At 37.4% G+C, this 13869-nt stretch overlaps 1 protein-coding gene across 3 annotated transcripts in view; it reads right to left on the minus strand.

Annotated features, from left to right (window-relative positions):
- BMP2K (BMP2 inducible kinase) overlaps window positions 1–13869 on the minus strand; it is a 103547-nt gene that overhangs the window by 28463 nt on the left and 61215 nt on the right. For all 3 annotated transcript variants that reach the window (XM_005012757.6, XM_027456994.3, XM_027456992.3), the window contains exons 2-10: window positions 12816–12934; window positions 11588–11693; window positions 10025–10167; window positions 9612–9733; window positions 8494–8575; window positions 7695–7827; window positions 5244–5347; window positions 2172–2251; window positions 460–620 (exon numbers count right to left, since the gene is read on the minus strand). In XM_005012757.6, coding sequence (XP_005012814.2) covers window positions 460–620; window positions 2172–2251; window positions 5244–5347; window positions 7695–7827; window positions 8494–8575; window positions 9612–9733; window positions 10025–10167; window positions 11588–11693; window positions 12816–12934 — 1050 coding nt within the window. The remainder of the gene's footprint in view (window positions 1–459; window positions 621–2171; window positions 2252–5243; window positions 5348–7694; window positions 7828–8493; window positions 8576–9611; window positions 9734–10024; window positions 10168–11587; window positions 11694–12815; window positions 12935–13869) is intronic.

The raw sequence follows: 13869 nt of genomic DNA on the forward strand, positions 1-13869 counted from the left end.
ATTACTATCTCATAACTTACTGAGGCACAGGAAATGCATTTTTCCTAAGAGAATTAAAGCTGTATCTGATTACCAAAGAGTTCAGTGCTTGCACTGAACTACTTGGAAGTCACAACTGAGCATGAACTTCTATCCCGTAGTCCTCAGCAGGAAAGTTAGTCTAAATAAAATCAGTGTTATGTACACTGAGAAAAAAAATACCTTGACTTCTTCACTATTTGCATTTAGATTTTGTGGCACCTATTCAAACTTACCATTTGCATGTTTAGAGTCATCCAGAAGGGATGAAGAAGATTTGTGGTGGTGTTTTTTTTTTTTGTGTGTTTTGGTTTTTTTTTTGACAAACAAAAAAAAAGGAAGTGAAATGAAGTTTCTAAGGTTATCCTTACTAGTTTAAGGAGGGAAACAAACTCGACTCTTCATTTGTTTCAGTCAGTCCTTAAGACTTGAGTAAGATACCTTTTTGCCCACGATTACCAAATGCACCAGGAACTTGTACTTTGACTGGAGTTGCTGAGCTGTGGATCGTCAGAACACTGGAAGTGGCAGTGCTTGAATTGGCCTTTGGTCTCTGTCGCGGTGCAATTGAGGTTTCCGTTGGTCCAACAGTATCTGTTATTCTGAAACAAGATTTCCACATAAGAAACTTCATTAAAGATTGCTTCTGCTTCTACCTTTTTCTTTATAGTTCAATTACATCTCAATCATGTGGTACTGTACTTAAAAACTGCATTTAAATAGCTTAAAATTTGTTTTTACAATTCCTGTCACCACCCACTGCAGCCATAGAAGATAGCACTGCTGCACAACACCTTAAGAAGGAGCCATGCAACAGGATTATTCCCAAGGAGACCAAAGCGCTTGATTAAATTTCTCTGTGCAAGCTTTCCTTAGTTCACAGTAGTAATTAAAAATTATCTGCAAAGCTCGAGGCAGCAATCTTGTGACTTGAGATACGATTACTGTTCATATATACAGGAAATAAGATTAGGAAAAATCTTATCTGTTAAGTCAATTCATTTCTACTTTCAAAAGAGATTTAACCTCTAGTAGTTATATCGCTCAAACTTCTCCAAATATTTGTGTCTACCTTGCAGTACTTCAGACTTGTATAATATTCCCCCAAGGCAAAGAAGACGCTCAAAAAAGTACTTGGGAGTTTAATCTCCCTGTCAGGTTACAGTATAAGCATTTCTTAAAATTGTCCAACTGCTTAAAAACACTAATTCACCAGCTGAGCTCCAGTATCTAACACCTCATTAGTTCCTACCATATTATATTGAGATATCTATCTGCCTTAACCTTCTGTAACTTGAGCCATCAGAAACACATGACTTAGGAAGAACTATAAGCTTTCCTACTAGCAGTCAGTTAAAAACATTATGCCATCACTATTCAATGCTGGCCCGCCACTGCATTTTACTAACTGACAGCAGAGCCAGCAAAAGCAATCGCTACCTTAAAGCAACACACACATCCACACAGCTCAAAACATGGCTTAAATGAGCCCATTTGTTTGCTTCTCATTCACGATACACTAATGAAATTGCTGATAATTGTAGCTGAACATCCACGTAATTAAGCCACACATTTGTAGGTTCAGAACTTGAAAAACTTCATTAACAAGGAATGAAAGTGTAAGGAATTCCTACAGTTTTAGTATTAAGCACACAGCATATACCACTGCAGAATCAAAAAGCATGAATAAACACTCAATGTTTTGTTTCTGTTTTTACTTAAAAGTACAAACAAGGCAATGATTTAGTATAGAAATCTGAATTTTTGTATACAAGTCCAGTTACCTTCAAGCAATGAATGAGATGATTGTACGTTTAAATAACACTCCACAGAACAGTTTAATTGTACCATATTATTCTCACCCTCCACTGAAATCTATTTCAAAATTCACTCATGACAATAGAATGAAATTAAGCAAATAAGGAATAGACTGCTAGTACTTACCTATACCATCACAAAACATGATCTCAGTTTCTCTCAGTAACCATGAGAGAAACCATGAAAAACGAAGGAATGGAATCCGCAAAGAGATCTGAAGCACTTATAAACACAGTTTATCTAAAGAACTACTCAGATCATTTTTATTAGGAAGCACATAAAAACAAGTTTCAGACAAATAAAGCAAATAAAGTAAAGCCAAGTCATCTGCTCACCTTGCTTTTATTTGGCTTTTTCTAGCAGCTGCCTCACTAGCTGTCATGGGTTCAGGAAGAGTTGAAGGGACAGGAGAATTCTTGGGAAAAATAAATTTGAATAAATTAAAAAACCGAAATCCTGAAAGAAAAAAATCATTACAAATTGAAGAGGAATACTTGGTTTCAAGATTTTCATGCTACAAGGTTTCATGCCGAACTCATTCACATGGCTGTAAATTGAAAGAGATTTTGTTTAACACTATTTCTATGTCCCATTGTCTGTTACGAAAGTAAAAATTGTAAATATTACTGGTCTGACTTATTATTATGTCAATTACTTCAGTTCACTTACACCTTACCAGCTACCAACAATGAGGTAAAGCATTTTCTCCAAATGTTTTCTTGTAACTGCACAAAATAAAGATGAATTTTATCCTTCAGTTTAAGAATTAAAGCAAAGCCTAAGCACAGACAAAATCAACAGTAGGTTTTTTAGCCCATATAGCTCCTCCACTGCAATGCAAAAACCACACAGCACCTAAATTTCTATGGTCCTTGAACCAATACCCTTTCACAAATCACAGCCTAATCACATGTAAATTCATTCTGCTTTCTCATACTAGCCCACTTCTCTAGCCAGAGACACCAATACTGCAGATAATTATAAACCAGTTCACTTCTTTCATACTGTTTGAATCACACTGAAAAACATTCTTCCACCAATGCAATCTGGAAATGCACCCACACCTCAGTGACAGCAGGCACACAGCAATACACTGAGCCCAACAATGATAAGTTTGTCTTCCATGTCCTACCTTCCCCCGCCTCTGCCAAGTGTGCAAAGTCAAGCTTGCCTTTTCCACCTGTGCAAGGTCAAAATTTCCTTCTCCCTATGTACCAAATGCTCAATGACAATAGTGGCAGATAAATGCACTACAAATCCACATAGTCACCATCTCCCCTGCTAGTTTACCAGAGCACCAGCCATTTGGTTGATTATGTTGGTACTTCTGATACCACAGCTTATGGATGTCAGAAAATGAAGGACCACATCCTGCAGCTTTCCGCCAGCGAAGTTACAGCCAGTGTGCAATTTCAAGTCATTTCTCCTCTCTGGCCTTCAAGTATCTGTTTCAAAAACGTCATCTCTCCAAAAAGGGCCTAAATATACCCAGTCAGGAACTGGGATCTTCCCAACAGCTGGTCTCCACTTCACCAGTATATCCGAGCCAACTTCAACACTCCTCTTGCCCTCTGCAGAACCAACTACCTTTCTTCAGAATATCCTTTCGCAGTTCTCATCTGCTGCTTCAAAGCTTAAAGAACTTCTCAGTTTAATTTCTGAATTAATTACTATTCACCAAAGCTGCATTGAACCAAGGAAAATGGCAATTTTGTGGAAGGTAAACAGAAAATGTGAAATTATACAAGGGTGATCTTCACATACAGCGAGGAAAGTAAATCTAACTCTGGTCACAAACATTATAACCAATAGTTATCAGTTTTACAATACTGCTGCTGAAGACTACCTCAAGTACCAGAATTAGTCAAGAGATAAATTGGCGAAAGAGCAGCCCACCTCTGACTTCCCCCTGAAAAAACAGGCTGCTGTCACAGACAGCATACTGGACTCACCCCACTTCTGCTCTAACCTACAATGGTGATTCTTACATTCTCGTGAACTTTGAGGGCTAAGATTAGGGATGTCCAGGTGCACATTTTTGTGCTTCTTCTCTTTTTGAGACAGCAGTGTGCTGTGCTTCTTCTTTATTTGAGACAGCAGTGGGTGCCAAAGAGGCGAGCACTACCAGAAGAAAACAATAGCAAGAAAAAACAGGGTGTGAACTCCTACTTTTACTGCTGTCAGAGTAGAGAAGTGTCTTGAGTGTTGGAGGGAAACACACAAATCAGCTTCACTTGGTAAAAATACACCAAGCACTTCTACTTTTACATGTCTGTGACAAGGCAAAAGGCCAAGGAAGGAAGTAATTCCTTCCCAACAGGAAAAAGAATCCAAGAAACTGACATATGAGTCACTTGAAGAAGTTGACACTGCTCTTACAACATGTAACTTAGTAAATTCTCAAGTGTTTGTTAGATCAAGATAAAGCAATCCACTTGCTTTTCTCTCAGTACAAAAGAGAAAGTATAATTATAGTACCACCTAACCGCACTCTGCAACAACCTTATATAAAACCATTCATAACACTTGAAATTTAGCCTTTGCCTACAAACAGCAATGACTCCAAGGTTTTCTGACCTTTTTTTAATTGAAAAAAAAAAAACAATCAAAAAATGCAAAGCCTATGCTAAGTTTCCGCAAAGCAACATGCACTACTGAACGCCTTCTTCTACAGGACCAAGGATCAGTGGTTTTAGATTTCAAAGGCATCTCAGTTAAATTCATTCACCTACCTCAGAAAACAGAGTTCACTGTAATTGACATTTGCTTCAAAATTAATTTTTCCTAACATCCTAATGCCTATCTTGGGAGTCCCTTTATAACATAGAACATTATGTGTCCTCCAATTCTATGGCACAGTACCTTAGTTCATCAATTAGATCATCTTTGAGAGAAGGCTCAGAGTTTCAAACAGAGCTCAACCTCTCATGCAAAGCAAGGTCAGGAAAGGAGGCAAACCAAGACACTATTCTGTTTTACTTTCAAGTTCACTGTAGCCCTTCCAATTAATATTATGGTTCAGGCTGATTAAAAAGAAAGAAGGGATTATTCAGAACAAACCCAAATCCTCTTGACATGACAAAGATTTTCTACTGTCAGTAAGTTCTACAGTGTACTTGATACTAATTGTATTAAACATAGAACTTGTACGAGTTCTGGGCACTGGTGCAATATCAATGCAATTCATGGAGCTATGCCCTCAAAACTCCCAAGTACTTTGTTTAGAGATATAACATTACATGTACACAGTATCAATGGGAAACATACTTTGCTCCATGTTTTGAATTTAGTAGCAAGGTTAATAACGAACTGAAATCTTCTTTCTCATCTGATTTGCTATTTTTTTCCCAATGCTACAGAAGACCTACGAAATCCTTTAAAACCAGAAAAAGTCAAAGACTACTTACATTAATATTGGACACTGGACAATCCTTTTTGGCAAGTTTAAAGGCAAAGTGAGATACTTGAAAGATATCAGGTCTCTGATCTTGATCTGGTTCAAGCATATACCCTGTAAAATTGGTAAGACCAAATTGTCATTGTTTGACAGCAAACAGCCTACTGAGTTTACTACCAGCAAGAACAAAGTAATTCAGCTATTCTACCAACTAAGCTTTCCCCCAAAGGGATCATTATCTTGTTTCAATGCTTATCGTCAGGTTAAATATAGTTTTGGGGGTCAAATATTATTGATACAGATGCATGCTATTTGGTATTTTGACTATCAGCTGTGGAAAAGATGCAAATCCTCTAGAAGATATTCTGCTGGGAAGATAAACTTTCATAGGTTTTTAGCTAAGTTACCATTTCTGATGAGGAAATAGAAGATACATTACCAAAACTGTTCAGTAGTATAGCCAACTGTAAAAAAAGGTTTTGTATAAAATCATAGAATCATAGAATCATAGAATATCCTGAGTTGGAAGGGACCCTTAAGGATCATCAAGTCCAACTCTTGACACCGCACAGGTCTACCCAAGTTCAGACCATGTGACTAAGTGCACAGTCCAATCTCTTCTTAAATTCAGTCAGGCTCGGTGCAGTGACCACTTCCCTGGGGAGCCTGTTCCAGTGTGCAACCACTCTCTCTGTGAAGAACCCTTTCCTGATGTCCAGCCTAAACTTCCCCTGCCTCAGCTTAACTCCATTCCCGCGGGTCCTGTCAATGAAGTAACCACTTTCTGTAATAATATAATTGTAGGCAGATCTTATGATTTTATTCAAAGCCATTATCTCATGACCAAAATAGTTCACAGCAAATTCTATTTTTAATGTGTTTTTATAACATAAAGTTGATTTGAATTAACTGTGACCCCACCATTACGTGGAAACAGGGCAGTCTGTAAAGTGACTCCTGCCACTTGATGCTGAAGTGCTAGGCTTATAAGGTAAACAATGTCCAGCTCGCCACTGTTGGTTTTTTTTTTTCCACTTGTAAAAAAACTAAATGAAGTCAGAAGTCCCTGAAATACCTTTTATGATCAGCTGCAGCTTTCTTTAGCTTCCATTCCAAAAGGACAGAAGGGAAGTTTATGTTATGAAATTCTTCCCCACCCACATATATTTCATGCCAGGAAGTAATGCTTATCTTTGCACAACAGTTAACTGAAACTTTATAAATCACAGATCATGCTTGTAAGGAGACACACTTCCAACCTGTATTCTTCTTAAGGTAACGCTGCCTAATATAGAGAAAGCTATTTAATCACTTGAAAATTAGCCCATTTTGTCAGTATTTGTGGAAGGCTTGATACCTGCTATTTCTCACTAATGAATACAACCTCAAAAGCACATTTTGAATTTGCTATTTCATTTTATTTACGAGCATAAACTGAGTGTCCTACACATTGAAGACAAATTTTAAGAGCATCTATTCCAATGGCCTGAATTTATCATATTGTGCCAGACACACTCTTTCAAGTTTATCTGTTCAAAGTTGACACACACCACTGAAAATACTCTTATTATTCGACCCAATATCTCTATATTCAGGTAACAGACAAACCACTAGAACTTGTTATTCCCCAAAATTTTCCTCCATACCTCCCCATGCTTTCAAAACTTCGCCAAAGATCTTGTCCAACCCTCTGGGTTGCACACAAACTTGATCAGTTTTGTATTCAGTTACAAACCATAAAACTACTATAAAAATCTCTCCAGTACAATTTGTTTCTGTACATATGTGTACCTACACACAGTTTGCACTACAAATTCATCTAGCTAATCCAATTTTCTTTTTTGGACAGAAAATACTATTAATCTGACATCCCATAGATAAAATGTAGAGAAGAGCAAAAAGAGACCATGAATAAATCAAGAGCTACTCTTTTCATTCCCTTTCTGTGTTTGTGGTTTAAGGCCACCCTTGACAAAAAATCCATGCCTCCCGAAGAGACGAGAAAGTTTTTCTGAGTCGATATATGCCATTTATTTGGAAGATCTCTGAAGTGATTTCTTCTGTTACTTAGACTCTCAAGTAATCAACTCGTCTACTCAATGCCTAAAACACAGTAGCTGACTGGAGAATCTTCTCAGGAGAAAGACTTGTTTGTAATTGATTGACTTGGTTCTCTTTTGGTGCATTTTCTAAGAAGTTTGCTCCAGGTTTACCAAGCTCCTTGTAGGCCAGCTTCTCAATTCTGCACCTGGTGGCAGAGCCCTCTATTATGTAAAGGGGTGCCTCATTTTAAGGGCAAGAGTTACAAGACAGACGGTAGCCAAGAGCAACCCCCACAACTCACTCAAGAACCCAGCCAGTCTGCCCCATATATTCAAGCCCCTCATCCACACCAGTAGCATCTTCCATGTTTTATTTGATTTACAGAGGAAAGGAATTATTGTGCTGCCCAGATACTTACTTATCAAACAGTGTATACTATGAGTGTATCGGGAATTGTCCGGAATGGTAAAACTTCCATCACAAATAGCAACTTGACTTTCTCCAAAGGGAAGTGAAAAGAAACAAAGTTTATACAGCAAGCAGCCAAGTGCCTGCAAAAACAAATACAGGCACCAAAAAAGGATGAGAGTAAGCCTTTTACACAATAAAGAAGCACCAACAATAAACTAATTGCATCCTAGCTACAGCTGATGCTTACACAGTTATGTAGTAGCTGCATTATGAAACACAGTTGATGTGACAAGCTGATATATAAAGCTGCTCTAAAAAGGCTTTCTCTCCTGCTGACTTGTATGTTAGACAAGAAGCTACCAAAACTAGAACCTATCCCAAGAGCTACATTCACATTCCTGTATCACCCAGAGATACCACTAGGGTTTCTGTTGAATTTTCTCTTTATTTACTTCACTGTAATGGCTCTTAAGCACATCACCTAATAAAAACACATTTCCTTGTCATGCTGTCAACAGGTTTCCATGAGAAATCAGCAGCAGAATGAGCCAACAAAAAAAAAAGGGGGAGGGGGGGAGGAGATGTCTTAACCACTTCCTATATCCCCAATCTAATTGCTCATCACACATTGCATTAATTTTAATTCCAGAAAACTTAAACACCAAAGATACTGCTATTATATTCTACATGATATAGTTGCATTATAGATTTCACTTAAAGTAATTAGTTTTTCAATGTCACTTTTAACCATTACACCCCTTAATTAGTTACATGTTTCATAATAACTGGTTTTATTTTTTGCTTACCCAGATATCTGCCTTGGTAGTAATTGATTTCCCTCCATAAAGATTGACCATTTCAGGAGCTCTGTATGATAGTGTTGTGTACCTAGCAGCACATAATTAAAAGAGGACGCAGATGAAAAGCATGCCAAACTGAATTGCCTTTCTAGCATCTGCCATGCACACAATGTTTTACACACCTGTTTCCAGGACACACCCAAAATTGTCCTAAGCTATGCAAATCATTTGTTTCATTTATAGCATCACAAAGATTTACAATAGCAATATAGTATTTATTATTATGGATGATAATTTGAAGTCAGATGAAATTTGGTTTTCATATTTAGCTCCCTAACACATGTGCCATGGTAACCAACAGTCACGCTGTTGTAATACTGCCATAACCAGTCATGTGAAAGGCTGAGCCCCACGAGAGTATTCCCCATCTCCTATTGAAACATACAGTATGTGCACCTTAAACAACTACCACCTCAAAATATTTACAAAACCAGCAAAGTACTTTGCATAGATTAAAAAAGAACACATGTATCACTTAATAACTTGAGAACACGTAACCTGTGTTTATTCCTCTGCAGCAGTTAGCCTGAAGGGACAAAACTGAACTAATACATGTTTTCAAGAGTACTCCTGCAATAGAGTTAAAATATTTTTCTGACCAGTCTTAGGAGAAAAGCCATAGAACAGCACTGGTTAAATAAGACTGCATAAATCCCTTTTAATGCTTATGTATACTTTTTCCCCCCTGTCTCATGTTTTTACAGTTAGCTGTATTAAAATAGCAAAAAATTGAAATACCAACTCCTAAAATGGCCAGCAGCAACGCATGGATTTTTCATTTATGTAAATTTCAAAATCATATGCTTTTTTCAAATTTTATTCTAATTGAGTCTCATTCTTGCAAAAAACAACATGTAGATAAATAGAAAAAGCAACATTAGCAAATAGTTCCACTGTTTTACTATATCCACATCAACATTTCTTCAGCTCAAACCATTCAATTAATATTGTTATTATGATATGTGCACAGTGCTCACACATGTTTTCATCTGGTACACGATGATGTACACTGTTACCTCACAGCACAATCACTGCTTATAAAGGCCACTTAAAAGTGAACTTACTTTTTAATTTCTTCTTCAACCACATTAACACCATCCTTTTGAGGATTAAGAAATTTGTTGGTGGCACTGCCAAAATCACAGAGAACATAGTTTCCATTATCATTTAACAATATATTCTCCACCTTGGAAGGAAGTTGACACAGAAACAACAACATTAGACTGAAATAATGTCTTTAATTTCCAGCTTAATTGTTACTATGCATTCTTTTCCTTGGCATAAACAAGGAAATTACCTTGTTTAAACATCAAGCAGTAAGTGGCCCTATCTTTCAGTTTCTCTGGTTCCAATTTTACCCATAGTAAATCCTTCCTTAACTAGAAGTCAGTCTTAGTGAAATACTTCCTTTGTTCTCAATCCTTTTTGAGTGTATTGCCAATTTTTACCTAGACATTCCTATTTATTAAGTCCATACCTTTAGATCCCGGTGAACTATAGGGGTTTTGCACTGATGCAATCGAGCAACAGCTTCACAGGTATCACAAAATATTCTCATTACTTCGGATTCAGTGAAGCCTGTCTGCAGGCGCTGATTCATCTGATTTACAACCTGCCCGGCTAAAGAAGCAATGAAGAAGTTTTTATTAAAATAATTCTTATCATGTACAAAAGAAAGAACTTTTCTTACATGTAAAAAGCCAACAAATAAGACGTAACACAGTTTTCCAGTGTCACTGCTCTTTTTAAAGTTGTTTCCGAACTTTCACACTTATATGGCCCTAGACAGAAAAATCTATGTCTCCAATAAAAAAATCTGACTGAAACTCTTCTAACAAATTGTTGCAGACAGAAGGAATCATCCATCACAAAGATGTTACCCCAAAAGTGCCTCTTGCATTTAGATCCACAGCCAACATGCTGTCAGCCAACTGAGTTCAAAGTAATTCATAATCTAGACAGCCTTCCTTTGTCTTACTGAGAGACTAAGGAGAAAAAGGGACCTGAATCCACCCTTAGAGAAAGACCTTACGTAACCTCTTCAGAAGTTTCTTTTTAAGATTGGCAATCATTATTTCCCTGCTTCTTGAGGTAACTTTACAAGATCATACCGGTCTCTTCCTATCACAATACTCACTTAACACTAACAGATGAAGATCTATGGGGCATTGGAGAGTGTTCCTTCTAGCCAAGGATGCTTTGAACAAGGAAAAACTAACAGTGCCCAGTCATCTGACAGTTTACATCCACGTGGCTTCAAAACAATGCAAGCAGAATTCAAACCCAGAAGCAAAGTGTAGGAGTGAATTTGAACAGAAACTTTCCGTGGCAATAAGCTATCCCTAACACAAAGCTCTTCTCTAATTTCTCTAACAATTCTAGGTAAGGAAAGAGTGCCACTGATGCAGAGTCTGAAGAGAGCTCCCACAAAGGGCATAGAAATTCACCCACACAACTACATGGCAGGTTTATTCCAACACACTTGTGAGGCTGGGGGGGAGGATAAGTCTATAACAACCTGGTTTTACATATTGTTTCAAACAACTACATTACGAACAAATAGGACACAGGAATATTATTTTCATGCTCACATTCACCAATACCACGCTCATCTAAAACAAGTCACATGTCAAGTAAAAATAAAGAACCTTTAATATAGCAACCTGAAACAAAAAAATAGGTGAGAGAACAGTTGCTCAAAGTTTTCCAGTCTTTCCTATAAAACTATGTCCTACCTATATGTTTAACCAAACAGTAGAACAGCACTCTTTCAGTTTCTACTTACAGAAGTAGTTTCCCTGCTTCTAATTTTACTTAACAACTAAGCTGTGTGAAACTGGCTTTTGCATTTTCTCAGTGTTCAGCAATTCAATGGCTAACTACCAACACAAATGAGCAAAAACAACTACTGGATTCCAGCTTTGAGATATGCAGGCTATCCGTTTAAATTAAAGTAACGACACCACATCAAAATCCCAGGTGATCAAAAACAAATGCTTCCCTTGCATTCCCTCTGAAAACCAGAAAAGCGGTCTCTTACCTCGACAGTACTCCATGAGAATGAGTACCTCCCAAACATTGTCACTTACACAGTTAACAGCACAATCCAAATAGCTGACAATGTTCTTGTGCCCAGATAACTCTTTCTGAAAAAGGAAATGCACATTACACTTGAGCACAGAAAAGTGTTAGCAAATAGTACAAGCTCTCATTACAACCATTTATGATTTCCAAGTGAGCTCCTGCCCCCCACGCACTACTCTTTATCAAGTAGCAGAAATAGAACAGAAGCCCACCACTTCCAGCAGACTTAGTGACTGTTTCATATCAAATACAATGCAACTATAATACAATAAAAAGCATTTATGTGCTATTTGTTCAGCACTGCCAACACAAACTCGTGCACTCAAACAACATTATCAGGTAGTAATATCTAGAGACTTGACATGTAGGAGGTACAGAAGAATCAGACTAGTCATGCCCATCCTAAGGTAAATTCCCAATCTCAATACTCTAAACAAAGAGTTGTCTACATTGAGGAACAGTATTCTCAGTTATTAAAAAACACAGCTGGAAGAAGTGACAAATTATAGTCTGAAGAGCTACCAAGTTAAAACACAAGCAACTGCAGATGGCCCCAAGAAAAACAACAACAACAAAAAAAAACTTGAATAATTTTACATTGGAATTCAGGAAATGTATATTTCATATCTGACAATACCAGTGTTGTCAATTTCAACTCATACAAAAACTTAGAGTTAACATAAAAAGACCTCTTACGTTAGATAATTAAATAGATGCTTCTGTGATGAGACATGTTTAAACCAGAAGTGTATAGAAATGGAAATAAATAGCCTTCGCAGTATCTGCCAAAAGGCACTAACAGATTTTCTCTTGCCCTGTCTTTGTAAACCCAAGTGTGCCTGACAAAACCTTCTAGTTTCTCTTTATTTGCGGTCATCAGCTCAAAAACAATCAAAGCTGTGACCACAGACGTGAGTTCAAAGTTTCCAGCTACTGCCATACCAATGACCTCCGCAATGGATGCCAACGGGAAGAATGACATGCTTGTGCATCCTGAAGATAGCCACTTGTGTGAGTAACCGGCGGTATCATTCAGGTCACAGAACTGTGCCCCATGGAGGGTTTGAGAATGTAAGTTACCACTACAGAAATGGCAGTTATTTGCATTTGTCATTAAAGACACGGTTGATGTCTGCATATTATAAATGAACACATTCTCAAGTTACAAATAATGCATTTCTTACCATAATTGTAATTTCTCTCTTGCATATGTTGAGGTCTGGCACATTATTAACATACATTCGTTTCAGTGCACAACGTATTCCACCATGGGCACGTACCAGGAACACAGTTGAGAAGCCACCTGGAAAAAAGAATGACAAGCCAATGAAGCCACCCAATCTTTTATTAATCTTCTAAGGCAACATTCCTACATGCTAAAAATCGATGAGGACGTATGTTGGTCAATGAGTGAGGAGTAACAAACACTACAATGTTAAGATTTGACAACTCCATCTGTTTCACCTACATTAAGTATTCTTGACAACAACATAAGTACCTTACAGTTCTGCTACAACATTAAGCAAAATGTATTTTAAAAGCATTTTCATATTCAAATAAACTTAAAAGACTAGCCTAAACTCTAGGTATTTGGGTATCAAACCTGAAGTATTTTCAGTCATTCAGAAACCTGAACTAAGTGAAGATACTCTCTGCTATCTTCAGTTTCTAAATCCTCTAGTATTTGATAAAGTTTAATATCTATTCCATAAGCGTATATTTTATTCTCTATATTTTAAAATAAAAGTAAGAAGTAAAAATAAGAATAAAGTCATTACATATGTTCACTAAGTCATGCAACTCCTCAGCATAGACTGAAGACACTAAGATCCACCCTGAAATCACCGACGGTTCAAGCAGTCAACCCAAAAGTAGTTCTTTTTTATTTAAATCCACATTAAACAAGCAGCGAAGAGCTAAGCATATTCCCACCACCAGTCCAGTCAGGAGCCTTCTCAGTCCAACAGCAGCACAAACCACAGGGCATTTACTTGAGCCCAACTTCCCAATGTTAGGTTCTTCCTTCTCTTCATCAGTAGAGAAGAATCATGCAAACAATAATTATACACAGAAGCAAAGTGAAACAACCTCACAAAGTACTTCCAAACATTCATGCAAGCCGAAGGGGAAAAAAAAAATAAAACCACTGTGTTCTTTTATCTGTCTTCTGTTCATCTTAAGTACAGCACAAGCCCTCCAGCAAATTACATGATCACCTCCTCAAGGCTTCTGCACGCG

Source organism: Anas platyrhynchos, chromosome 4 (genome assembly GCF_047663525.1).
Source record: "Anas platyrhynchos isolate ZD024472 breed Pekin duck chromosome 4, IASCAAS_PekinDuck_T2T, whole genome shotgun sequence".
Classification (NCBI taxonomy): Eukaryota; Metazoa; Chordata; class Aves; order Anseriformes; family Anatidae; genus Anas; species Anas platyrhynchos.